The sequence below is a fragment of the Haemaphysalis longicornis genome, unplaced genomic scaffold (assembly GCF_048455015.1).
Source record: "Haemaphysalis longicornis isolate Haplotype H1 unplaced genomic scaffold, Haemaphysalis longicornis Haplotype H1 scaffold_3, whole genome shotgun sequence".
NCBI lineage: Eukaryota > Metazoa > Arthropoda > Arachnida > Ixodida > Ixodidae > Haemaphysalis > Haemaphysalis longicornis.
In genome coordinates, this window is record NW_027526335.1 from 43,487,292 (window position 1) to 43,512,648 (window position 25,357).

Here is a 25,357-nt window from a genome sequence, read left to right on the forward strand (position 1 = left end):
TTTCACTGACGTCATATCCGTCACGGAAGTGACGCCAGTACAACTAAGCAAGCGGCCTGTAAAGGGTGCACCCCTGCACAGAGGGTCTTCGTGCGGGGAAGCAACCTTTAGTACTAAAGAGTACCTTATACTTAGGGTTGTTTGGTTTCGGGTTTTATATTTTAACACGAAAGTTTTTTATGCTGAGATTCACCGAGATTTCACTGACGTCATATCCGTCTCAAAAACGACGCCAGTACACCTTTGCCGAAGCGACCAGCCATCAGGACGTCGCTCGCGAAGCACACCCACAAGACAGCCGCCAACTCGCAAGTTATGCTCAGCTGCAGATTTCGCTGCACATTTCACTTTCGTGTTTTACCGATTCCTATGAAAGAGGAATCGACCACAGGTTTTTCAGAATTTTGCGGATTTTTTGGGTTTAACGAGCCGAAGCTGCACCCGCGCGATGAGGTGTCCCGTAGTGGACGGCTCCGGATTAATTTAGACTACTTGGGGATTTTCAACCAGCGCCGAAATCTCGGCACACAGGCATTTTCGCTTTCGCCTCCATCAGAGAAGCAGCCACCGCGGCCGGGATCAGACCCGCGTCACTAGGCTCAGCAGCACATAGCCACTGAGCCGCCACGGGGGGTTCCGGCGAAAAATTCTTGGGCTAGGAATCTGAGGTTTTTAAGTGTTCAGACCAAGTATTCATCTGCGCTTTTCGTGCACCCCACCCCCTCTTACAAAGCAAAACAAAACAAAACAAAAACCACTCACACTATCTATGTGCCTCCACAATATCGAGACAGAAGGCGAAGTACATGTAGGCGACATTTTTCTAAACCACTGCCTGCACTGATGGCTCGGTTTATACTCATCAACGTTCTGTGACGCACTGACAGCCTTTCGCAGCCTTGACAGCCTTGACGCACTGACAGCAAAACACAGGTACATAAACAAAAATCAGTCTTTAAATTAAAAATTCATGTCGGATCGGTTTTTGCGCGAAGAAATAAAAACCCTGATTAACAACGGCGCACAAGAAAGGCGAGGTTAGCGCATAAAAAAATAAAGAAATTCTGCCTCACGATATCCCAATTGGCGCCAAACGCACACAAAAAAGAAAACACACCATAGAATTGTGTTTTGCCGGTTTAAACCGCGCAGCGCCGGTAAACTCCAGCAGGCGCCTGAAAAAAAAAATCGCTGTGGAGACATTTCAAGTTTGAATGCCACAACTAGATACGGATATACGAAATTTAACAGTAGGCAACGCATCACATTACGTACATACGCGAACTGATACAGCTACAACTCTGCTGATACAAGTACGCAGTCGTTAAATGTGGCGCCATTTGCATTTTTTGTCGCTTGCCGAGGAATTAGCATAAAAAATTCTGCAGAAATTCAGAGAATTATCTATTAATGCGGGGCATTCTTATTCCGCTTGTCCTGACTGTGAGTTTTTTTTCAGCCAGATTATTTCGTTTGTCTACATCCTGTCCGCCCAATTATATCTATTTACGCTATTATAACGATTAGAAGTGGAACATTCGGGAAATCTGCAATATTGTGGAAACGCAGGGCGTTACACGGTTAGCCATTTTCCGTAATTTTTATTATTTTTCTTATTTTTTCGTTTTCGAAATTTAGTCCGACAAATTATCTCCATCTGCGTTATTTTAACGATTTCATTTGGAACTTTCGCGAAATCTGCATTCTTGTTGAAATGCTGGGCGTGACACGTTTTGCCATTTCGCATAATATTTTTATATTTTCCTTATTTTTTAGTTTTTCAAAATTTCGCGGGACCAGTTACGCCATTTTAGCGATTACGGGAGGAACTTCCGCGATATCTGCATTTTTGTGGAAATGCAGGGCGTTACACGGTCCTGGCTGTGGGGGTACTCGGCAAAGAATGCTACGCATTAATAGCATATCCAAAAGTATTGCGATTCTTTCACGCGTCCGTAAAAACTGTTTGCGTGGTGCATACATACCAAGGTTGTTACTAAACACGCGTTCGAAGGTTTTTAAAGCGAAGGTTTTCTTAGTGGGACCGCTGTGTCAAAAAACTAATGCGTTTTCTCATAGACAGGTTGGTGAACTGAAAAGCTCTGATAAGATCTCCGAACACACGACCCGTGCGTGAAACCGGGTTTCCATTGTGCCAAAATGGTTACCTGAACATAGCGAAAAAGAAACGGTTCTAGATAAGACAATACACGCATCGATCATGAGGGACGAGTGCAACGGTGTACCTTTATCTCACAAACCACGTATCGGTATACATTTAGATCGCTCGTAGATGCGTTTACTCAGTGCGCGAAAAATCGTCGCATGGGTTCGTTCTAAGTTCGCGATTTCGGTCTTCGAGGGTTTGACGATCGATTGGACGCACTTTCCGCGAATTTTGGACGCACTATTAACTTTCGCTCCTCTTTCTCTCAAAAAGGATGGTAAATTTTTCGCTCTTCAAATTTTGGCCATCTGACGCGCCGACGCTACTCCTGAACTATCAGGCGCGCGCAGTAGTGGAGGGCTCCGGATTAGTTCAGACCACACAGGGATCAACGTGCGCCGAAATCCGGGACACGGGCGTTCGAACCCGCGTCCTTGAGCTGAGCTGCAGCACGACGCTTTAGCAACACTGAGCCACGGCTGGGGGTTCTGTTCGTGTGAGGCTTTAACAGAGTCCCAGTGAGACACTTCTAGGGAAAGACTGTTTTCGTGCTCCACAGTCGCTGTTTCTCCCGCAGTGTGCAATACGAACTTTCGCCAGATAAAGCCCTAGTGGGCGCAAACGCCAGTGAAGCACAAAGAATGGTCACTTCGGCCTGTACGGTGAAGACAAAAGAAAAACAGAATTGCACCACTGTTTTAGGCATTCAGCATTGTTTTCCTGTCAGGAGAAAATACATGATGCGCCTACCAGAAGAGATACGGCGAAAAGATAAGCCCTCCGAGACGAAAGGACGCACTTGGATCTTGGAAGGTCAGATATAAAAAGATAGCGCTCCCACAACCACCAGAAGACAGCACGTGCGCAGAGAGCAAAGTAGGTGCGTATACCATACTTCCCCGCGCATAACTTGCAAAAAAAATTTTACGATCTTGGAGCTAAAGCTGATGGGACGGGAACGTGTAATCGTGTTCTTTTTCGGCATTACAAAAGTCTCAAGCTCTGAACTCCTATAGCAACAGCGCGATTTCGTGCACCTGTCAAAAGCGACGAGGGGTCTTCCGATAATGTGGCGTGGCATTTCATGCAGACGACGTCTTGGTCAAGCCAAGCTCAGCCAGCTTTCCTTATATTTGTTCCTTTCGAGTATTTTTCGCTAGAAAGAGGCATGCGCGTCATCTGTATAGCGGATGCTTATACGCGCGTTTATACGGCATCCAAGGTGTGTGGAGGGAACGCAACACCGCTATAGGGAGAGATGTTGAGCTGGACGACGTCGGACGGAAGGCAGGGTCAATAGAATGCTCGGAAAACCCGGCGTAGCCGGTTAATAATAAACGCAAGACGGTTGCGATTGTTCGTCGCATGACTGCTTTCTTGGATGGCCGCCGACCGCATGTAGACAGCGCGCGATTCCGGGAAGTGCTCGCGCAAAAGCGTGTCTAAAGAAAGCGCGCGCCATGTCCCAGGGCTTCGCGGTACGGGAGGCCGCCTCGGATGGTACACGTCACGTTGTCTCCGAGGGGCCTGCGACAGCTGTAAACAGAGCCACAGATAGGCTCTCTTCGATAGCTATAGGCTATACGAAGAGAGCCCGGGAAATTATAGTTGTATGGTGGAGGACCTTATCACAATAGGACACCGAGTTTTAAATATAATTTCAAGATTCAATGTGAATCGAAAATCGAAGTGCCTTCACTAAAACGGGATTTTATATTTTGGTGGAATAACTTAACATATATACGATCACTTTCCATGTCCTCGCGAAAACAACCGAAAACACCGTAAGCATGTCTTAAACGTTTTGGATGCAAAATCATTAATGTCCTATTGAATGCCCGAGACACTTTGGTTCCGCCCCGCCTTCTCGAAGGGCTTCGTCCTCGTTTCGTTCGTTTCAGGGCCAAAGCCCCTTAGAGGCTCGGGCTGTCAGCGTCTCCTGTCGTCGTCGTAATGGTCGTCTCATGTAATCGGGGTACTAAAACACCGGGACACTCGTTTACGCCTCGCGCTAAAACGTAACGCGTACTTAAAAAAACACACCGTGTTACTCGTTTACTCCTCGCGCTAGAACGTTTTGTAACGCGTACCAAGAAAACACCGGGACACTAGTTTACGCCTCGCGCTAGAGAGCTTCGTGCTCCAAAGACGAGATAATTTTACAGCAAAGCTGTATACCTCTACCCCCCACGGTTTCATCTCATTTGGCAAAAACGCCAAGGCACCAAGAATACGCTTATACACTGCATGCAACGCCCCTCCCCAGGTTTCACATTTGTGGGGATGGCCCGAGATTTTTTCTCCCCTCTCTCTACTTAAGGCACTTAGCGTCACGGTCCTCTTCTGACTTGCGATCTCGAATGGCTTCGATCTTTGTCCTGTCGCCATGTGTTGGGAGAGTTTACGACGGTGGTGTATTTCGTCGCCTGGGCGCTCCCTCGCTTGGCTGCATTCCGCTCCTGACTTCAACTGCGCTGTAGTGGAATCGACAGCCACCTTTCTCTTCTGCGACGTTTCAGCGCGTCGTACGGAATACCTCGCGCGCAGAAACGCTTCAAAGACACATGGCCGAGGAGCCGTTTCACTGTTACAGACGTCGACGCCCATGCCGGCTTTTTCGCTCAGTGCACCACTCAATCATTTCGCATTAAAATGAACAGGAAACAAGGTTGCTGCCTTCGGCCATGTTACACCTCTGCCCAACCTGTTTTATCACCTAATCCTCTGATTGCAATTAAGCTGCAGAAGAAAAAATAAGGACGTAATAAAAGACAGACAGAAAATGCTCCGCACGTAGTGATATTTTCGCGCAAGTAACAATTTTTTTGGGTGGCAGGATACTCACAGCAACGCAAAGGAGAACAAAGCAAAACAATCTTTGCATGTGTAAACGTGAAAGGAAATTACGTATTACTGTTGAGTCTCGGTTTAACGAAGCCACCGGGACCAGCGAATTATTTCGTTAAATCCGGAACTTCGTAAAATGAAAAGAACGACAAATTTAATGCCAACTAACAAAGCTTGTAATTTTCGCCTACGCGCGTTTTGTGAGCAGCGGGAGCACTGCCCTAAAGTACCGCCTCAGAAGGTCGACGGCGCCCGTCACTTCGCTTGGTGTGGGCACGGGAGCTTCGACGGTATCCGGATCGTTCGCATCTTCAGACTCCTCTTCTGCGTTGGAAACAAGCTGCACTGTCTACTAGCCGTCAAGAACTTCTGTTGTGTCAAAGTATGTGTCTGCGCCGGCGTTCACGAAGTCGTCGAAGTTCTGATCTGCGGCCACCTCGTCATGCCGACGAAGCTCCTCCCAACAACTGGGCGATGCATATTCCTGCTCGTGTTGCGGTCTTGTGGAGCCCGATGCAGCCTCGGAAGTAGAAGTGTGGAAGCCAGCATGCCGGAAATAGTTTACAACGATCAAGGGCCTCGTGGCCCTCCACGATCTTCCCGGAATGCTTCGTTAAATCGAGTTTGGCGGCGAAGGTTGTTTCGTTATTTCGAGATCATAAAAGCATTGAGTCGATGGGCGACTGCGGGGGAGAATCCGAATTTGTTCGTTAAATCGGTAAATTGGAAAAATCGGGTTTCGGAAAATCGACTTTCAACTGTATTTGTTCATTCCAAATTCGAAAGAGGGTCAGCGGATGTGAACGTAAGGGATAGCTGCGTAAAACCTAGAATTAAAAAGGAGCGATGTTGGCTTATCCATTGAGAGTGGTAAACTGGGCTTACGAGACACGATGAAGAAGGCAGAATGAGCGCCGTTTAAATTTGCAACTAACGCGCGCCTATACGCAAATGAAGTAAGGTAGGGGGGGGGGGGGGGCAGAGGAGGCGAAAATTCGAAATTTCGGATACTAATCTAACAGCAGTTGTTAGTATTTCACGTGTGCGGTCCGAGAACTTTATGCCAGACATCTTCGAATATTCGCCTTTGGATGAATATTCAGGGGCACAACAATTTTCTTGGGAGTGCTGGTTTGGGCTTGTTGGTAGGACACGGCTAAGAGTGCAAGCGACAACACAACAAGGACAAGCGAGTTGTGTCGTGTGAATTATCTTGGATTCAATCGACAGCTTAATATGCTGCAGTTTCGGAATTCATCAGACCAGTGCCACGCATTCGCGAAAGTCAAGGCGCAAATAAAAGTTCTACCCTGTTTTTTTTCTACAAGCACGTACACAACGAGAAGGAAGGAAGAAGAAAGGACGGAAAGCCCGGAAGGTTAACCAGGTGTTGAGCCCGGTTTGCTACCCTGCATTGGGGGAATGGGGTTCAGGGGATAACAGCGAGGGCGGGAGTAGAGGAAGGTATAGGAGTGGGAAGGCGCACTCTCTAGTCCCGTTTTGGGCACTACCGCCTTTCCTGCAAATTCGTTTTGCTCAGGAAACGTAGAAGGGCTTTCGCCGCCTTCTGTGAAGCCGATGGTAGGGACCGATAACTTAGGATAGCCTCTGCTGTAAATAGGCTGAGCGCGGTGGCAAGCATTCTTCTCTCCGACGAGTATACGGGGCAGCGACACATCGCATGCTGTATAGTCTCTTCCGCCTCACAGGCGTCACAGTGGGCGCTGCTGGCCATCCAGATGAGGAAGGAGTATGCTTGCATGAAGGCCACTCCCAACCCCAGTCTACAAATCAAAGTCGGCTGGGGTCGAGACAGCCCGTACAGAAGACGGCGCTGGAAAAGAGGATCTTGAATATACAGACGGGGATTCTAAAAGTCCGGTGTGTTCCATTGCTGCATGGTAATCCTGCAAGAAACTCTCTATCAGCACCCAACGAGGAAACCCGCCTGTCTGGCTGTGACACTTGATGTGTCAAACGTTTGTCGAATAAGGAAATCGTAATTATAAAAGGCTCTACAGGTCCGCTATGTTTTCGTATAAAGCCGATTATACTGACTCTGAAAAAAAATATGCTCAGCAATGCATGTCTGTAATATAGTGAAGCCGAATATAAAGAAGCTCGGTGAACCCCGTTTTATACATGGGGTATTATAGAGGTGTCTGACATAAGGCCCTAAAGCCACCATACTTTGATACAAGACTGCTTCACGTGCCCATAGAAAAAGTGCCCTCCTGGTGCATTTGAGTATAGCAGTTGAGTATCGCAGCGAAGCCGATTGTAAAGGGGGTTCTGAAATTAGCATTTTGTAGGAATACATAAGGTGTTATACAGGTATTTATGTTTTAGGGCGCAGCCCTTTCGCGGCCGTCTCTAGGCTGAGCCGCCTTATCGGCGTAACCGAGTGAACAATGGCAGGACCGGCGAGTGAAAGAAAAAGCGAACGATGAAAGAAAGCAACGGAAGAGAGTGCCGCGAAATCGGGAGGGGAGGGCGGTTCGCCGTGGCGGCGCGAGCCAGCGTTCTCCCGAAGTGTGCGGTGGGGTTGAGGAGGGGGCAGTATACTGTGCCCGCGCGAGGCGCTGATGGCGCAACGCTTTGTGAAAACGTGAGGGGGGCGTGCGCGTGACTATGATGTGCGTTCGCTTAAGAGGCAGTTCGCGGTCCTTTCCTGAGACGCACTTCGCGCCGCCGACGCAGAAACTCATCATCGCTGCCGTCAAGAAAACCCACGAGTGCTGCCACAGCGCACTGCTGCTGCGCACAAATATCGCATTAGGGTGTATCGTAATGGCGAGCTAATTTTTTTGGAAAACGAACACCCGCAGTTCAGCAATTCAGCAATTTTAGGCAATTTCAGCAATTTTAGGTAGAGAGAGAGAGAGAAAGAGAGAGAGAGAACATGTGCAGAAGGTGCACAAAGTGGCAAGGCTTAAAAAGAAATGCCTATGGCTTACAGCAGCGCTAGTAAGGTGTAAACTAGCGTTCCGGACAATTGGGCGGGCTCCCTTTGCTGCGAGATGAGCTCGCTTCGGGGTTCCTCGTTGCGGTAACGACTTCCGTTGGATCGCATTCGCTCTTGACACGTATTGTGCCAATCCGTCGTTCCCAATCTCCAGCAAAGGTGACAAAGAAGGAGAAGACAAGAGAAAACCCAGGGAACACAAACATATGTGGCTTACAGATCTCGACGTTCCCCATGACGGCTTTGTCGCGCCTTCGAACGAGGGCGTTGACAGTTATCAATGAGGAACAACAATGGTAGTGCTGCGCGCCCGGAAGTTTACGCCGAGTGAGATTTTTTTTTTTTTTCACTAAGCCGCGAACGTTTCCTCTTCCGCACGAGAAACTCTCCAGGCCGCAGGCAGCCACACTCAGAATGTTGCAGACCAGGTCTTATCCTACTCTATCCACTCTCAGCTTCTACACGGACACTTTCGAACCGGACTGCCCGGATTGTGGCGAACGTAGCAATTTAGATCATATGCTCTGGCGGTGTCCCTCACTTCGGGGCCCTCAACGCATAACCGAGGAAGAATGGCGCTCCGACTTGGAGAGCCCTGATCTAATGCACCAGCTAAGGGCCGTCCAGAGGGCCCACGACGCGGCGGTGAGGCTCGGCCTCCCCGTCCCCACGTGGGAGCAGCCCGCAGCGCTGACGCCCTGAACGGCAGCAGTGCTCCTCAGGACATTCATTGTCTGTCTGTCTGACTAAGCCGCGAAAAGCAGAAAATGCTGGCAGCATTGCCACTGGCGGCCACGTAACTTACTGCCGTTCCTGAAGGTGCAAAAGCTGGAGAAATATATAGAGGTAAATAAATGATAACACATAAGAAAGAGGCGACAAGGCTCGTGGGCGGATATACATAGACGCCCTTCCCCAAAAATAGAAGTACCAATGATGATGATGACGGCAATATGAAGAATAATATATTAATAACAGTGATAAATAATAATAACAATCGTAAGTGTAGTGTAAAAGTGAACTCAGTTAAGCCAACTGTAGCGACACAGGAGTTGGACAAGGCTTGATTACTATTTACCATTACAGTTTCTAACCTTTTTAACAGTTCAGGGCGTTCTTTAGCAAGTGTTCTCCCGGGTCACTGAACAATACGTGATCGTCCGCAAATATTCAGTGGCTCAAATATTCTCCATTTAATCGTATCGCTGACATTTTCCTATAAAACTTTCTAACTAACCCCACTAAACATGCTGCACATAATTCCGTCGAGATCATGTCCCCTTCTCTGATGCCCTCCTTAATAGGAACTACCCAACCATTATAGCGTTATTGTGCCCATACGTTCATTGCAGACCGCAGGTGCATGATTCTAACGCGCCCCAGATTGTAACGCGCAGGCAACTTCGGGTAGGAAAATTTTGAAAATAGTAATAATAATAATAATATTCTGACGCCGATTCTATCGCGCAGAACTACAAGACATGACACAACGTTCCTGATAGAAGGCATTTTATCTGACGCACGCAGCTGTAGCCGCAAATATTTATTGGGCTCCATACACTTGTTTATCCAGCTCCTGCTGGCAATAAAACTGGAGGAGCCCGTTGACTCATTCGCTGCTAATTTATAAATGTTACCTGGAAGCCTTCTAGCTTTCGAATACGTTCGTACGCAGCACCGGTGATGCTTTGCATGAAAACGTGGCTCTGGTTTGTTTACGTCAATCGCGCACTCATGTCTCCGGGAGGCCCAGTGTGCGTGATGCTGATCGGTTCACAGTGGTTCCAAATGGGAGTCATACCGACTTTAAACGAGGTGCTCATTGCAGCAGCACGCGCAACAGCATGCTAAGGTACACTCTTAACAAAAATGCTAGTAAAAAGGTAGTAACAGGTAGCACTTACTAACTCTTTACGAACTTTACTACCCCCACAACTATACATAGGTCCTACCACTAAGTATGCAACCTAAATGCTATCGCTACTAATCTAGACCGTGAACTTAGTAACTGCTGCTTGTTTGATACTAACATTGAGTGGTAGTAACAAAATTTTACGAATTATTGAACATAGAAACTACAGCATTTTTCCTACTCTAAATCACGATTACAACGTTTTTGCAAATACACATGCTGACTTGTATATTCTCATATTAAAAGGCAAATTATGAAATTATCGCTAAAATATTTTATTTTTGTGACAAGCCCACTGTCTATCGGAGGACTTTCCGCTACTAGCTATAAAACCAAGATCAAATGTATTTTGAATGCAACTAAGTTATACTCGCTCTCTTCGGGCATCGCGTTGGTTTTCCTGCTCAATTGATTTGTTGTCGAAGTGTGATATGTGCGTGCTTACTGTGTGTATAGTTTATGTCGAACGGACGCTCAGCCGATCCACATTGTCAGGCGTAGTTTTTTACTAGGCATGGTCAGTTAGTAAAAGCACTAAGTACCTAGTATATACTGTGAAAAGTAATTGGTTAGTGTTCTGTTAGTAAGTGCCACGACTCTTTTTTTAAACAGTGTATGCCCAATAAGGAATGGGTGCACCAAAATCTACTCACGTGACGCTAATGGAATGTTTTGGATTTGATTGAGTTGGATTTTGGGGGGAGTTCATGTCCAGAGCAATGCTGCTGACCGCTTTGACGCCGACTTTGGTTTTGAGCCTGATTGTAACGCGCATACAAATTAGGAAGCTACTTTTAGCGAAAAAATGTGCGCGTTAGAATCGTGCAAATAGGTATGCGCTCAAACAGCATTACGGACATTTCCCTTTCTGTCTATTCCCGCAATGCTTCCATCAGTGTAGCGGTTGCTACTATGCTAAAAGCCTCTTAGTAATCTAAAGTGATTTATTTTACTCCGCGGTGATTTATTTTACTCCGCGGATTAATTCATTAACAGGGTGAAGGCTATCAATTGATGATCAGCTTTTCCGATATCCAGCCTGTTCTCTCGGTTGTTTGAAATGTGAGGCGTCCCCCCTGGCTTGTAAACAACTTGTATACAACCACAAGTGGTCTGGTTAGTTCTTAAACTCTTTTGCGTCACTCACCTTCTGAATTAGAATTATGTTGACATTTTTCCGGGCCAGTGGCTCCTTTGGTGTCCTAAGGCCCTATAACAATAATTTTCCTGGCTTTCCTAGTACAGCATCACCACCATGCTTTAGTGGTTATTTTATACAACTGCTAAACATACGATGGTGGATCAGTAGTAAACAAGGTGTTTGGTTACTCAAAACAAGGTCGCGGGTTAGATTCTTGGCCGCCGAAGCTGTCTTTCTGGTTGAAGTGGGAAATAAAAAATGCCACAGACTTCATTTTTTCGGGAGTCGTTTACCTACGTGAATGCGGTTAGCTTAGTATTCAATATAGTGGAGATGGTTGCCTAATCTGCGAGGTTATCCTACGTGACAATGAAAGGTAGCCGTCACTTGAGCTCCAGCATGCAGTGTTCCCTTCACCACCCCCCCTCCTTTCCTTCTTTTTTGCTTACTTCCTACGCTTCCTCCCCCACCCCCCGCCCCCCCTCCCCCTCGCAACACCCCAACTTCTCTCCAGTCCCTCAAGAATGCCAACAATGCTCATTGCATTAAAATGCCTGCATGCCCAAATTTGGGTGCATGTCGAAGACCCCAGGCCCTCCATCACGGCGTGTGCGAGAGAGGCTCGCGCATGCGCAGTGCAGTACCTTGTCGGATAGCAGCTGCAAGTTCTGTCGAAATCCCTCCTCGGTGCATCGCAGCTCGGCCACCTTGCGCGAGCGCATTCTCTCGAGGCGCTTGACCTTGCGCTCGAGGATGTCCTTGACGTGCTTCTCGTCGCGCGAGTACTCGGACAGCGAGCGGAACGCCTTGCGCCAGATGTCCAGCTCGCGCTGCAGCTCCAGCAGCTCGGGAGGCTCGTGCGGCCGCAGGCTCTTGGGGTCGCGCAGCCGCAGCAGCAGGTAGGCGCCCACGAGGCACAGCAGGGCGCCCGGGGCCATGTGCGCCGTGAACGAGGTGAAGTTGATGCCCTGCACGAGGGGCACAGAGAGAGGGGCAGGGAGACGAAACTGTCAGCGTTACAGCCCATCTTTCGAACGGGTTGGCGAGAGAATGTAGAACGGGACGGTGCGCACGCAAATACGCACTATTCCTCAATCCGACCCCGCCGCGAGGGCGATTAGGCAAGACATCGTTTAGGAAAGGGATGACGAATCCACTTCATTTTTGTTGGAAGACTGATGGCCGTATTCCGAGTCCCTCCTCCACTCAATTTATTCCGCATTGCTTATGGATGGGGAAATCGATCTCAAAGATCTCCTCCACTGGAAGTTCGGGTGGAGGAAGGATTCAGGATACTGGGGCGAGCCATATCAAGAGGGAGACCGTAAGGGTCAAGGGGACGTGTCGCCTCCCTGTACTCAACAACCAGAGTCTCAATTAAGAGGTCTCTTCGATTTGGCCTGCACTTTCTGCATGAGTTTCTGTACTTTCTGCACTTTCTGCTCCTCACTCTCTGCTGGGACACGCCCTTGGAGGCGTGGTTTTTGTGTAATAAAACTGAAACGTTTGGTGTTTGAGCGAGACAATAGAACGAGAACTATAGGAAGCGAGACATGAGAGGCTAGCGACAAAGGTCAGTCGACCGAACGAGACTGAACGAGGGCGGATTCCGGGAGATCCGCGCGAGGTATATGTGTTTAGCTAAGTTTATTTAAGTATTTATCTGTTTTCATGTAAATTGTGCGTATGATTTATTTCGTATGTCTCGAATTGTAACCAACTGTCGTTGTTAGTAGATTGAAAAAAGTTAACTCGGGACCTCAAGAGCCATTGCACCCTTCATCACCGGACCGAACATGCTATCTAGCGGTAGGGAAGAACCAGTCGCTACATAGTAAAGTATAAAGACAGTGGCCTGATCTCTACTTCATGACTAAGGGCACGCAAGATGGTTGGGTAGAGACAACGATGTTCTATTACAGCGCGGCTACGCCAATCACAGCGCACGCTCTAGTGAGCCGCACAGGTGGCCGCCGAGGAGTGCGCGTCATACTGCTATGACGGTGGCAGCAAACTCTGCATTAAGATTTTCCATTAGACCCACACGGCACTCGTTACCTCCCTATAGAACATTAGAATGAAGTGCCGTACGAATAACTGATGCTCCTGGGCCTCCATAGTTTGTGCGGAGCACGCATGGCCTAGCTCAATGGCGACGTGGAAGCTAGGCCGGCGAGGCAGATGTTCCGCGGGAGTGTTACGCTGTTTACTGAGGGGGTTAAAATTCAAGGCCCGGTACCTGATTGGGTGGCACGTGTAGAACCATTGACAATGATGAAATAATGTTATAATAAATCCAGCCGGGGGACCCGGATGGTGGCACTGAACGTTCTTTTTTTTTTTTTCATGTTGCACTGCTTAGCGATGTTGCTTTTGAGCATATGCTGAAGCCCGCCAGCATATCCGGATAAAGGCACTGTAAATTTTTCATGTACCACTGCTAAGCGTTGCTGCTTTTGTGGGTATACCAAAGTCCGGCAACATATCCGGATGGTGGAGCTGTACGTGTGTCGGTTTGTCCTGCGTTGTAATGTTGCTGCTGTGAGTATAAAAGAACAGGCAATAAATAAATAAAAAAAAAAGAATATAGACGCCGCGCGTGGCGAGCGGTATACACGACTCGGGAAAGAGGCGGCGGTGGTGTAAGGAGAATTTATAAGGACTGTAACCATACTCCCTCCATAAATGGCTAAGCTTCACTTCACAACACGCAGTGTGGGAAAGCCTGCTTAGAAAAGCCAACCTTGCAGCGATCTTTTTGAAGTCGGCTTTCCCTCGGAGTACGAATGCATTGTCGGGAAGAAGGAGCATAAGGCATATCAAAATATAGAGGCCGTAAGATCGTTTTTTTCCCTCATTAGTTTTTCCACACGCTGCGAAGTCCCCGAGTTTTCGTTCCACACGGGCGCGAGAACGAGGGGGATTAGCAATACACAGCTTCGCAATAAAAAAATGAAACAGACAGGCTGGAGAAGGAGGAGGCAAATGTTTTATCCAGCAAAAAGCAAAAACAAAACAAATAAAGGTGGGTGGCGTCGTTAGTTGAAAAAGCCGCGGGCTTCCGCAGCCCGGGTGACCCGAATGATCAGGAGTCGCTGGTCCTCCGGGTGCAAGCTGGCCAGTGCGCATTCGCAACCCTCAGGGGATAAGGAGCAGATTATAAAGCGAAAATTTGTTTATTTAAATTTTTATTTGTATTTTTATTTTATTTGCCCGTATTGGTGTGTTTAGTGGACAAGGTCCTATCAGAATTTCGCGGTATTGTTACCCCATCTCAAAGCGTCACTTCTTGCTGCGAAGCAAAATAGTAAATAGAGCGAAAAATAAATCACATAGAACAAGGAAACGGCTCCTGGAGCTCCTGAACAGTTTCGCTGTTTCAGTATTATTATTTTTTTTTGTAGTTTTAAAAAACAATTTTCACTGCGAGAAAAAAATTGTTGCTGCTGGAAGTGCTCCATCAAAGCTGTCATCAAGCCCGTATGCAACTTTCCGTTCAGAACTAGTGGAACAGAAGTGCGGGATGCCGGATTTGTGCAACAGCGTTTACGCAGGAAAACTCTCGAAAACTCCAGCCGAGCCTTCCGTTAACGTAATACAGCTTCCTTTAATTTTTTTGGCGCGCATTTTTCGTGTACTGAAACAGCTTAACGACAAGAAAAAAGAAGAAAAAATATTGATCACAAAAGAAGAATGCCAGGCGTGTGACGTAACGAAAAGGAACTGTTGAATATACGTGACAAAACAAGCCTGTGAAACCAAGTCAATTCGCAGAAAGGCATGAATCAGTTACATAATATGAGTGGTACCCTGCCGAAGCTGCCGAATCCTGATGCGCATTACGCAAAAAACTAACGCTCCGTTGCGAAGGATCACCCATAATATAGCTGTCAAGAAAGAGATAGAATGGAATGGCAGACTGGTCGCTTTTGATGCATACGGGCGTATAAATGCGGCAAGTGTAATGTGAATAAAAAAACTGCGAATGTGACTTCAACAAGAAAAAAAAAAAAAAACAACCAAGCATACTCTATTCCCTATCCCATTCGTTGATTGTGCAGGTAACGTAGAAATTCGGGATTTCAGCTAGTGCTTCGCCCCTTGGGCCGAATGTAGATTTGGGGGTTATTTGGGAGTTTCTACCGGATTTCTTTATATATGCACCGCCCGTTCATACATCGAATTGGCTTTTGCTCACAGATGTTGCCCATATACGAATTCGCGAAGACAAACTAAGAATTTAGCCCCTAAAACGGTGAGTGAGACTTCTGCAATAACGCCCCTAGAGGCTTGGAGTATCTGGAGTACTTTCTTATAATGGAGTGGGAGCTCAATGGGGCCCATTGATATATCAAATTAGGTTTTGTTTGCAAATGTTACCTATAAAAATTCCCAAACCCAATTTAAGGATTTTAAATTACACCACTAACGAAATGAAGATGGCTAATATGAGATATCAACCTAAGGACTTGAGATTTCACGAGTACATTTCTGTAATGCTGTTAGAGCTCATGAAGCTCAATTATTCTTGAATTACAGACCAATTGAAGTGAAAAAGGCTAAATTTTGTTTTCGGAAGTTACTGATTGCAGGCCTTATCAGATAGCAAACCGGTTTTTCGAAAACACCTAATGGGACGAGTTCAGAATTGGGGCGAAAGTTCGCGTTTCAGATACAAAAGAGTAAAAAAACAACACAAAATTTCCGCTAAACGACAAGCAAGTCCCGCGATTTGCCTATTGATTACAATGCTCCCACTCAGTAAAAGCATGGAAACTGCGTGGAAACAGAGAATGAGACATACCAATTTTAAAGACGGATGCCTTCCTTGGGTATATAAACGCAAAAACGCAAAACGCCTGCCTGTCTGTTCGCCTGTCTCGGACAGACATATCCCCTGGTGCGATTTTCTCATTACCATTGTCATAATACCTTCCGCTTTGCCTAGTTTCTTTCTCTCTTGTTTTCTCTTTCTTCGTCTTCGTAAGCCCTAGCTATGTACACGCTATTAGCATAAACGTGCTTTGCTACTTCTGTAATTGGCATGCTCAGATTACGTTTGTAGACCTTAGTAGATGTCCGTAACAGACGGTTTTTAAGTGGAAGACTACAACGCATTCACTATAAGTCGACCTTTACGTCAGCTAGAGCCAAAGGTCGGTCGTTATGTAAGGGAGGCATGCTCGACGCACATTCCGTAGGCCCCGGATTCGAATCCCCGGTTCGAATCGGGGATACCCGTCCCACAGCCCCCAATTTTTTCTTACCTTTATCCTGTTTAGACCATCGGCAATTTCGGGAACTATTTCTTGGCCCCGCCGACACCGGATTTTCGTGAAATAGGCATTTAATGCCTTCGCCCGAAAAGCATGGAGGCGTAAATGCTGCCACATAAATGTTTCCATTCAGTGCCATTTCGCGTCCCTCGAGTTTTTGCTATACTTATCTGGGCGATCTGCCGAAGTCGGACACCCCCTGCGAGACTTAATCACGAACTGTGCCTTCAGTGTGAGCCCTAGCGACGGTCAGGCGAAATGAGCAGCTCGAACGGTTGTCTGATTGTGTCCGTCTGCACTCACATGTGCAGTCGCTACGCCTTCAGTTCTCTACAGAGTGTCCGCGGCACGGTGTTCGCGAACTTTCTGCCCGTTTCAGCATATCCTAGGCCACAGGACTCCCACGACGCCATGAGAGTGAGTTGAGACACACTATCCCGCTCTCTCTCGCTCTCTTTTTAAGCGTGTTAGCTACCGCGCCAAGACAGCAACCTTCGCAAATTCATTTTTTGAACCTTTCAACAGCTGAAAGAATCTGCCAAATCAAAAGCTCCGTTTTTGATTCCAGCTTACATTTTTCTCTCTGAGACACCCCGGGAGAGAAAATGCGAGTCACTTATTAAATGTAAATAACACGACGAGAAAGCGGTTTTCATCCTGTCATTGTCCACTTTTGGTACGGCGGCGCAGACTCGGCGGGGCCTCTTGACTATTGATATATGGCCGTCGTTTCCACGGGCATCTTTTTTTTTTTTTTTTTTCGGCGATATTCCGCTAAAAGCTGCTTTCGGGGGAACCAGCCCAGGGAAGCGCCTTCGCGTACGCAGCCGTGAAACCGCTCTCACCGCGTCGCGCCCCCGAGATAAGTCATTAGCCGGCGGCACAGCCCCGTCGAGCTATGTTTCCGGCTTCAGCGCGAGATATGTAGATAAAGGTATCAGCCTCGAGAGGCGCCTGGTTCTCCCTCTCCTCCGGCTTCGGCGTTCTCAGCTATCGAACCTCCGCGCTGCTGGAAGGAGCCGAGATTCGTCGTCGAGAGGCGCCTTCCTTCCCGGCACAGTTCAAACACGGCGCGTCGCGAGCCGGAAAGGCCCGCCTCGTCTTCGGCGGCGGCGACGCCGGGAAAAGGAGCGGCGTGTTACGCAAGCCACAGGAAGGAAAGAGGAGAACAGAAAGCTATCTCAGCGTCCACACTCTTTCCTCTTCCTTCTGGGTCAATACAAGGAGTGGTGTGTGTGTGTGTGTGTGTGTGTGTGCGTGTGCGTGTGTGTGTGTGTGTGTGTGTGTGTGTGTGTGTGTGTGTGTGTGTGTGTGCGCGTTCGTGTGAGTGTGCATGTATGTGTGTACGTCTATGTATGCATGCATGCATGCATGCATGCATGCATGCATGTATGTATGTATGTATGTATGTATGTATGTATGTATGTATGTATGTATGTATGCCCGCGCGTGTGTGTGTGTGTTGGGGGGGGTTAGCTCGCTTATTTTGGCCTTTTGTCTTGAAGGCATGTTTTCTAAATTTTAGGGTTGTTATCCCTGTTCTTTATCTTTTTCTAAGAGAGTGATTCTATTTACGCGATCTGTTCTAAGAAACACAACAGATAAGCGGGGGGCACATGTCCGTCCGAGCAAGCCGGTTTGCGACGCGGCGCGTCAAAATACCTAGAAGCTTGGATGCACGCGCGAGCGGCCGGTGCGGCGGGTCATCCGGCAGCCAAACCGGTTCTCGGGGCGGAGACGCGTGCAGGGACGCGTGCTTTTCCCGCTCATGTGTTCGACCCTGTACTCAGTACACCGGGAATGCGGTATTCATCCCAAACATCCCGCGCGTACTTGGTTATGTGCGCTACCTACATAAGGATTTGCTATGCTATAGAGGTGGGGAGGGGGGCTATCTAGCTAAGCAACGGCGGCTGGAACTGAGAGGTTTTCTTGCTGCGTCCGCACGGAAGAAAGCACAATTTATCTGAAAAAGCACCGCATGCTCCTTTTGCATACATACTTAAAATTCGTGTAAGCCTGCTCGACAGAAGCGTGCCACATTGCGATCCTTTTAACAGCAGAGCTGTTTAAGCTCTTGGTTGTGCCATCCGTGAACAGAAAAAAATACAAAAAAAATACCGAGCGCACGTGAGCGTGCGTCTCGTGAGGAGCGCCCGGCATCGGTCAGCTCGACCTTCGAGGACACTCTGCCCAGAGTTCAAGGCGTGGTCTCTCGCTTGCTCTTCTCTTCGCCAGTTCACGCCGAGTTTGCAAAGCCGGTTGCCGCCGGTTCTAGCGTGTACTAACCCGGCCCACTTTCAAAGAGATTTGAAAGCCTGCGGACAAAACGATCCGGGCCTGCCAGTCATGGAGAACTGGAAGCGGAAAGTTCGGAAATCCATGTCAGGTGCAACAACCGGGCCTCCGACGAAGGGAGAGGGGCCGCCAGCTCTAGTGTTTCTCCAGCCTTGCACAACTAGCGCAAGCTGCGCCAATTTATTTTTTCTTTTTTTCCTATTTTATACTGTCGCACGAACATGGCACTTCGTACACCTGCAAACGCCCTCATTAAGTCGATACAACAGGCGTTTTTTCAGCGTTTCGAGACTCCTCTCGGCTGAAAGCTGCTAGCGGCAACTTCGCGGCAGCTTTATGGGGAGAGACAGGGATACGCGCAGGGGCCGGAAGTTAGCAGTGGTTTATGACATTGCTGGATAAATTACGCACGTAGCGGGGACAGGGGAAAAAAATAGGTCGTCCCACTCTTGTGCAATCTTAAAGTGGCTAGTTAAGAACATAAAGACAAGTCAGGTTCATTCGGAACAGTTCGTAAAGTTTGGTTGCAAACTGCAAACAATTAACACTACAAAAGGAAAGCCGATGAGGGAACGGCGAATACCCAGCCGCTCCCTCCATATAGTTTCGTACTAATATATACTAGGGGGAAATCTGGCGCCACTGTCTAGGGGAGCCGCGCTTCAGCGAGCGTTCCGTCATGTACCGGGCAGGCACGTTCCACTTGTCTTTGGCATGGCTCATGAACAGGCTGAAATGTTGGCTCTGGCTGCGAAAAAGCAACAATATTATTTATTTATTTATTTATTTATTTATTTATTTATTTAAAATACCTTACAGGCCCGGGGGCATTGAGTAAGGGGGGTTACATGAAAATTACAGAATGTACAAGCAGCCAACACTCGGCAGAAAAGATTGTAAAGAACCAAGAACTTCAGTACACACAAGGAAAAATCAGAGAAAAACAAGGGAAAATAACGGATAAGTACATTACAGGGAAATAACGCAAAAAGTACTACAATGTTCAAAGCACACAAACCACATCAAATGAAAGGTACAAATCTCACAATAACTTTTGGCGGTAGAAAATGCGAAAAAAGAATGAACATATTTGCAACAGATAGCGTACACCTGAGACGCATAGAAAAAAGCTGAGGGCAAGGGGAAAAATAGATTAGATTGAAAAACCCGAGCGATTCAACACCTTGCCCAGTGAAAGAAACAAGATGATGCCTAATTATATGTGCTGCTCTGCAAGTGCTCGTGTAGAAGTTGACGAAATTTTTCCTGATTATTTTCAGCAGCAATGCTATTAGGAAGGCTATTCCATAAGCGAATGGCCACAGGAAGCTCTAAAATTACTCTAAAATCTAAAATCTAAAATTACTCTAAAAGATTAGTGAAATTTGTTTTGTTATTATAAAATTAACCTTCCAGAAAGGTTTATTCGTCAGTACTTATTTAGAAGCTTTATGCACGACGCAGAAGGAAAAAGTTGTAATCTTTCTGGCTTCGAGACAAAAAAGAAGCCATATGGCTAGCTAAGTCAAGTAGGCGAGAAACGACGCTAGCTGCTATGGCACCACCCACGGCGGCCCGGAATTGAAGCACAAGATTTCCCTCTCGTATATATTAGTATGAAACTCTATGGCTTCCTCACAACGGCACTGTGAAGTCACAGGGCCTAGTTCGCATGCACGCAGTCAACGCCACCCCGCGAATGCAAGCCATCAGTAATGGAAATCCACAACGTCAACTAAAGTTCAGAAAAAATGTTGTTTGGGCGACTTGGTATGTACTTTCAAGGATTAAAAAACGCTGCAGAACAAAAGACGACACATGGGGAGACACACAGTGCGCCAACTTCCAACTTTAGTTTCACATGAAACGACCCCCACATACATAGCGACCCTTATTACAGTGCCCCACCTTACCCCAGTTTTCTTGTAAATGTTCCTTGAATAGTAGCGCTAACTACTGAGACGAATTACTGAAATTGCGAATTTTTGACGATTTAGTTAGGCCCTCTGTTTTTTCGAATTGCGAAATGTATGCAGATCTAATTCATGGTTGAGACCTAATTGTGGCCTGTACAAAATCAGCACCATTTCAATGTTGAAAAATCTTGCAGTCAATTACTTCTTGCTTTCACACTCAGGCATTTGAGAGAGCAAGTAGTCCATGAACCGGTTATTCGTGGAGGTTAGTAAACAAAAGCAAACCGATAAACACAATGAGCACCCAACCCCAAGAAAGGCAAGCACGCGCGGTTCTTTCCGTTGGATGTAATGACTCGTTGGATTTAGTGACTCGGATGGATCTCTTGACTCGTCGGATCTATTGACGCGTTGGACCTAGGGACTCAGTTGGATTTCTTGACTCGTTGGATCTTCTGACTCGGGCATCACGGGACCTAGTGGATATCCTGACTCGTTGGATCTAATGACCCGTTGGATCTAGTGACCATAAGCGTAAACCACGGAGCTTATACAGCAGTATTAAACATACAATGCCGTTCCCAATACCGACCAATATTTCTTACCACCACTGTTGCACTATCCTCTTTTTGCTGCAGGCTGGAAACTACGTCCGCACTATTTCCCCGTGTGTATGCAGTTCGAACCTGCGGGGAAAACCACTGTGCATTTGTTCTTCCATTTACAGGTTTCATCGTTACAGGCGATAACATCTTCGCCCCTTCCGTCTCGCATACAAACTAAGTCATGCAATACTCCTTTGCGTTTAAGAAGTGAAGAAAAAGGAGACCCGCAGACATTAAATCTTAGCGCACAAGCGACTGCAGCGCAGGATATGTCGTGACTGAGGCCTTGATAAAACTGCTGAATGACCAAAACAGCTATCTACTTTTAGGCGTGGACGCAAATCTTGGACCGGCCACTATCATGGTCTCCGTCATCTCTAAAGTTAGTCTGGCCGTCGGTTAAATATTTTATCCCATTATTCGGCTGGGTTTCTTCGGTTAAGGCTTGTTTCTAAAAAAAAAAAATTCACATGCGCAGAGATTACGATCCATGACTTAGGTATTCGTGATACGTTTTATGCAAGTTCAGTTTATACTTTTTATCCTTGTTAGTCAGCGCCCAGTTTCGTGTCGCCTCCTCTGTGTCACGTCCAAGCGCTGTTATCAAAGTAAGATAATATTGAGATCTGCAGGGAGCTCACCCGCATACAGCCCAGTCCAGGGGACGAAAAGTAGAGGGGGAGTGAAATGATAGAGCAGAGTGCTGAAGAGATATAGAAAGAGAGACAGAGAGAAGAAAAATAAAGAGATGGGACTAAGTCAGGCTAGCACTTCACAGGAGTCCCTGATGAGCTGATAAGATCATCATCATGGCGCTGATGCGGGCGGGACGCTTATCACCACGTTTGTCAATAGCCCTATTTCTTGAATTAGAGACATTTGCACGCGCCGAAATTACAGGGGACGCCGACTAATTGTGGCCTAGGTACACGAAAGTCGGTTTTTACAACGGGGAAACGGTTGGAGTGCCCGTTCCTCTTTTTTTTTTTGTACCGTATATATTTGTATAACCAGCAGCCATTTTCCTGTCTGCCTTGGTTATCAGCTTGCGGTTTAAATCACACTCATTTCTGAGGATACTTGCATGGTTTCTATTTGCGATGTAAAGCGGGCTATTTGACCACGATTACGACCCTCAACACGCTTGCGCATGGTTTAAACATGGCATCATTGGTTCAGTTTGTTCATGTGACTTCAACCTATTGACCGATTAAATCTATTATTGGTGACTACAGCCTTAATCGATTAACCGGAAGATTAATCGGTCAATCGCCCACCCCTACTCCAGAGACTGTCATTCCGTGTATTCCTTCATCATTTCTTCAGGACCTTTCCCACCTCATCCGCGTAAAAAAATCTCAAAAGAAGAGCGGGCGCGTACTCAATGACGCCCCCTTAGTTACTCGAGACGCTGCTGCCACTCATCGGAGACGTCCAAGCTATTTCGGAGGCTCTATCAGAATATATGTATTCTAGCGGTAGAACCAGCGATGTCAAGGTGGTCCACTGTACTATAATTACACGGATGGTTATAAGACTTCTGTCCCTCGTCGTTTATTGCGGTGTTACATTCCATCATGGAGACTTGTTGAGTTATCTCGTCATAATAAAATAGTTCCCTATAAAATTTTCTATCAAATTATATATATATATATATATATATATATATATATATATATATATATATATATATATATATATATATATATATATATATATATATATATATATATATATATATATATATATATATATATATATATATATATATATATATATATATATATATATATATATATATATATATATATATATATATATATATATGTATATATGTATATATATGTATGTATATATATATATATATATATATGTATATATATATATATATATATATTCCTAAAGAAAGTTTACGTGTTCCCTGAGGAGCAATGTCTACCTCTCAAGAAGCATTTCCTTGTCCTTGCCGGTGTGCCAATTCATGGGACGGCATCCTCCCCGGGGAAAACCCGTGAGCCATGCACGCGCGGGAACACCGAACAACTTTGTAGCCGACGACTTTCTCGTGGACCGCGCAAAGCGATAGAGAAAGCAAAGTTGGCGACGCTCGGGCGTGTATCGTTCTGTGCGAGTATATTATCCTCGACGCGCTCCTTGCATCGCTAATAACCAGCTTCGGCTAGTTTGAACTAGAGTGGGTAAGAGCACCTATGCGCGCACGCGCGCACGCACGCACGCACACACGCGCGCACGCACGCACACACACACACACACACACACACACACACACACAGAGAGAGAGAGAGAGAGAGAGAGAGAGAGAGAGAGAGGGGTCTTTAAGAACCCTCGTGAAGAGGTCTACCCCGTTAACCGGAAGGCTTGCTGCTTCAAGTATGTTAAAAATAATAAGCAGGATAACAATACGCAGTCATTATAAGGAAGGAAGGAATAAAGGTAAAAGAAAGGCACGAATGTCAATCAGGGTGTGGCTTAGTTTGCTATCCTACACGTGGGGAAGGGGAACAATGAGAAAAAAGATGAGAACAGTATCAAAAAGGGCGAAGGTAAGGGCAGAGCGTAAAGAGGTGTTCTCAGCGTTACGACACTATAGACGATTGTAAAATAGAAATGAGTTGAATGGGAGAGATGCTAGTATATGTGATAAGCTTACATGGTAGGCAGAATGTGATAGTAATCACTGTAATGTGATGTAAACACTGACGTGCAAACAAATGTCTGTTATCATGGGGATAATGACGATGTGCTTCTGCTGCTGATGATGATGCATTGCGATGTACGGGCGTGAATTCGGGCCGACGAATTTCTGCTTGGAGCAAGGCATTTTCAGCGTTCAACTGGGGGCTATCATTCAGCGTGATGTTTTTGTGCACCAAAGCTACATCTGGGCGATGAGGCGCGCCACAGTAGGGAGGCACAGATAAGCGCACACCGCTTGGGCTTCTTAAAAGGACCCCACAACACTTTTCAACTTTTTTGCAATCTTAAATGCTTGCAGAAGGTAGTCACCCAACACACCTAGTACTTAGATTAGGGGGTCGCATAGTACTTCAGCCAAAAATTACTGCTCTATGCCCTTCAGATAACTTGTAAACTCGCTTAAAAGATTTTAACACGAAAGTGTTTTATTTCCGGATACACGAAGATTTCGCTGGCGTCATTTCCGTCACGGAAGTGACGGCTGTACAACGAAGCATGCAGGCTGTAAAGGGTGCACCCCTGCACCCAGGGTCTTTTTGCGGGCGGGGAAGCAACCTTTAGTACCAAAGAGAACGATTGATCGATTGTAGGGTTTAACGCGCCGACGCAACGCAGGCGATGAGGCGCGCCGTAGTGGAGGGCTGCGGATTAATTTTGACCATCTGGAGATCTTTAACGTGCACCGAAATCTCGTACACACGGGCGTTTCTCCTTTTCGCCTCCATCAGAAAAGCGGCCGCCGCGGCCTGGAATCGAACCCGCGAACTTGTGCTCACCAGCGCAATGCCTTAGCCACTGAGCCACCGTGGCGGGTACCAAAGAGAACGTAAACTTACGACCAAAGAGAACGTAAACTTAGGGTTGTTAGTTTTTGGTGCCCCACGCGATACCACAAGGTTTCGCTGGCGTCATATCCGTCACGGAAATGACGCCAGTACACCTTTGCAGAAGCGACCCGCCAGCAGGACGTCGCTCGCCAAGCCCAACCATAAGGCAGCCGCCTACCCGCAAATCATGCTCAGCTGCAGATTTCGCTGCACATTTCACTTTCCCGTTTTACTGATTCCTATGAAAGAGCAATCAACCACAGGTTTTTCTCTCTTTCCCGGTCTTGATGTTCTTCGACGGCCCGAATTACATCACTGGACTCGACTGGACTGAGGCCATGTACCGGCTCTTGGCCGGTTTTCCTTCAGTTGCAACAATGAACGCGTTTCGATAGCAACTATAAAAATAAAGCCACAAAAACAAATTAGAAAGAGAAGGCGTATCTGGTGGGACGAGAAAATAACGCAGTGCCGCTCCGTGCTGGCGATAACTGTAGCTTTCGCAGTGCTTCCAGACGCGAAGGAAAGAGTGGAAGCGTTTATCAAAAGTGTTGCAGGGTCCCTTTAAACGTTGGCGAAAATATCTCGGGACACGGGCATTTTTGTTTTTTGCCCTCCATGTAAACAAACGCTCATTATCGCAGCCGGAAATTTTACTTGCGCACTTGTGATTGTAGTTGTGGCA

At 46.8% G+C, this 25,357-nt stretch overlaps 1 protein-coding gene across 1 annotated transcript in view; it reads right to left on the reverse strand.

The window, feature by feature from the left end:
• LOC144174348 (P protein-like) overlaps window positions 1-25,357 on the reverse strand; it is a 358,011-nt gene that overhangs the window by 106,410 nt on the left and 226,244 nt on the right. Inside the window, exon 7 of the mRNA XM_077702998.1 lies at window positions 11,677-12,000. Coding sequence (XP_077559124.1) covers window positions 11,677-12,000 — 324 coding nt within the window. The remainder of the gene's footprint in view (window positions 1-11,676; window positions 12,001-25,357) is intronic.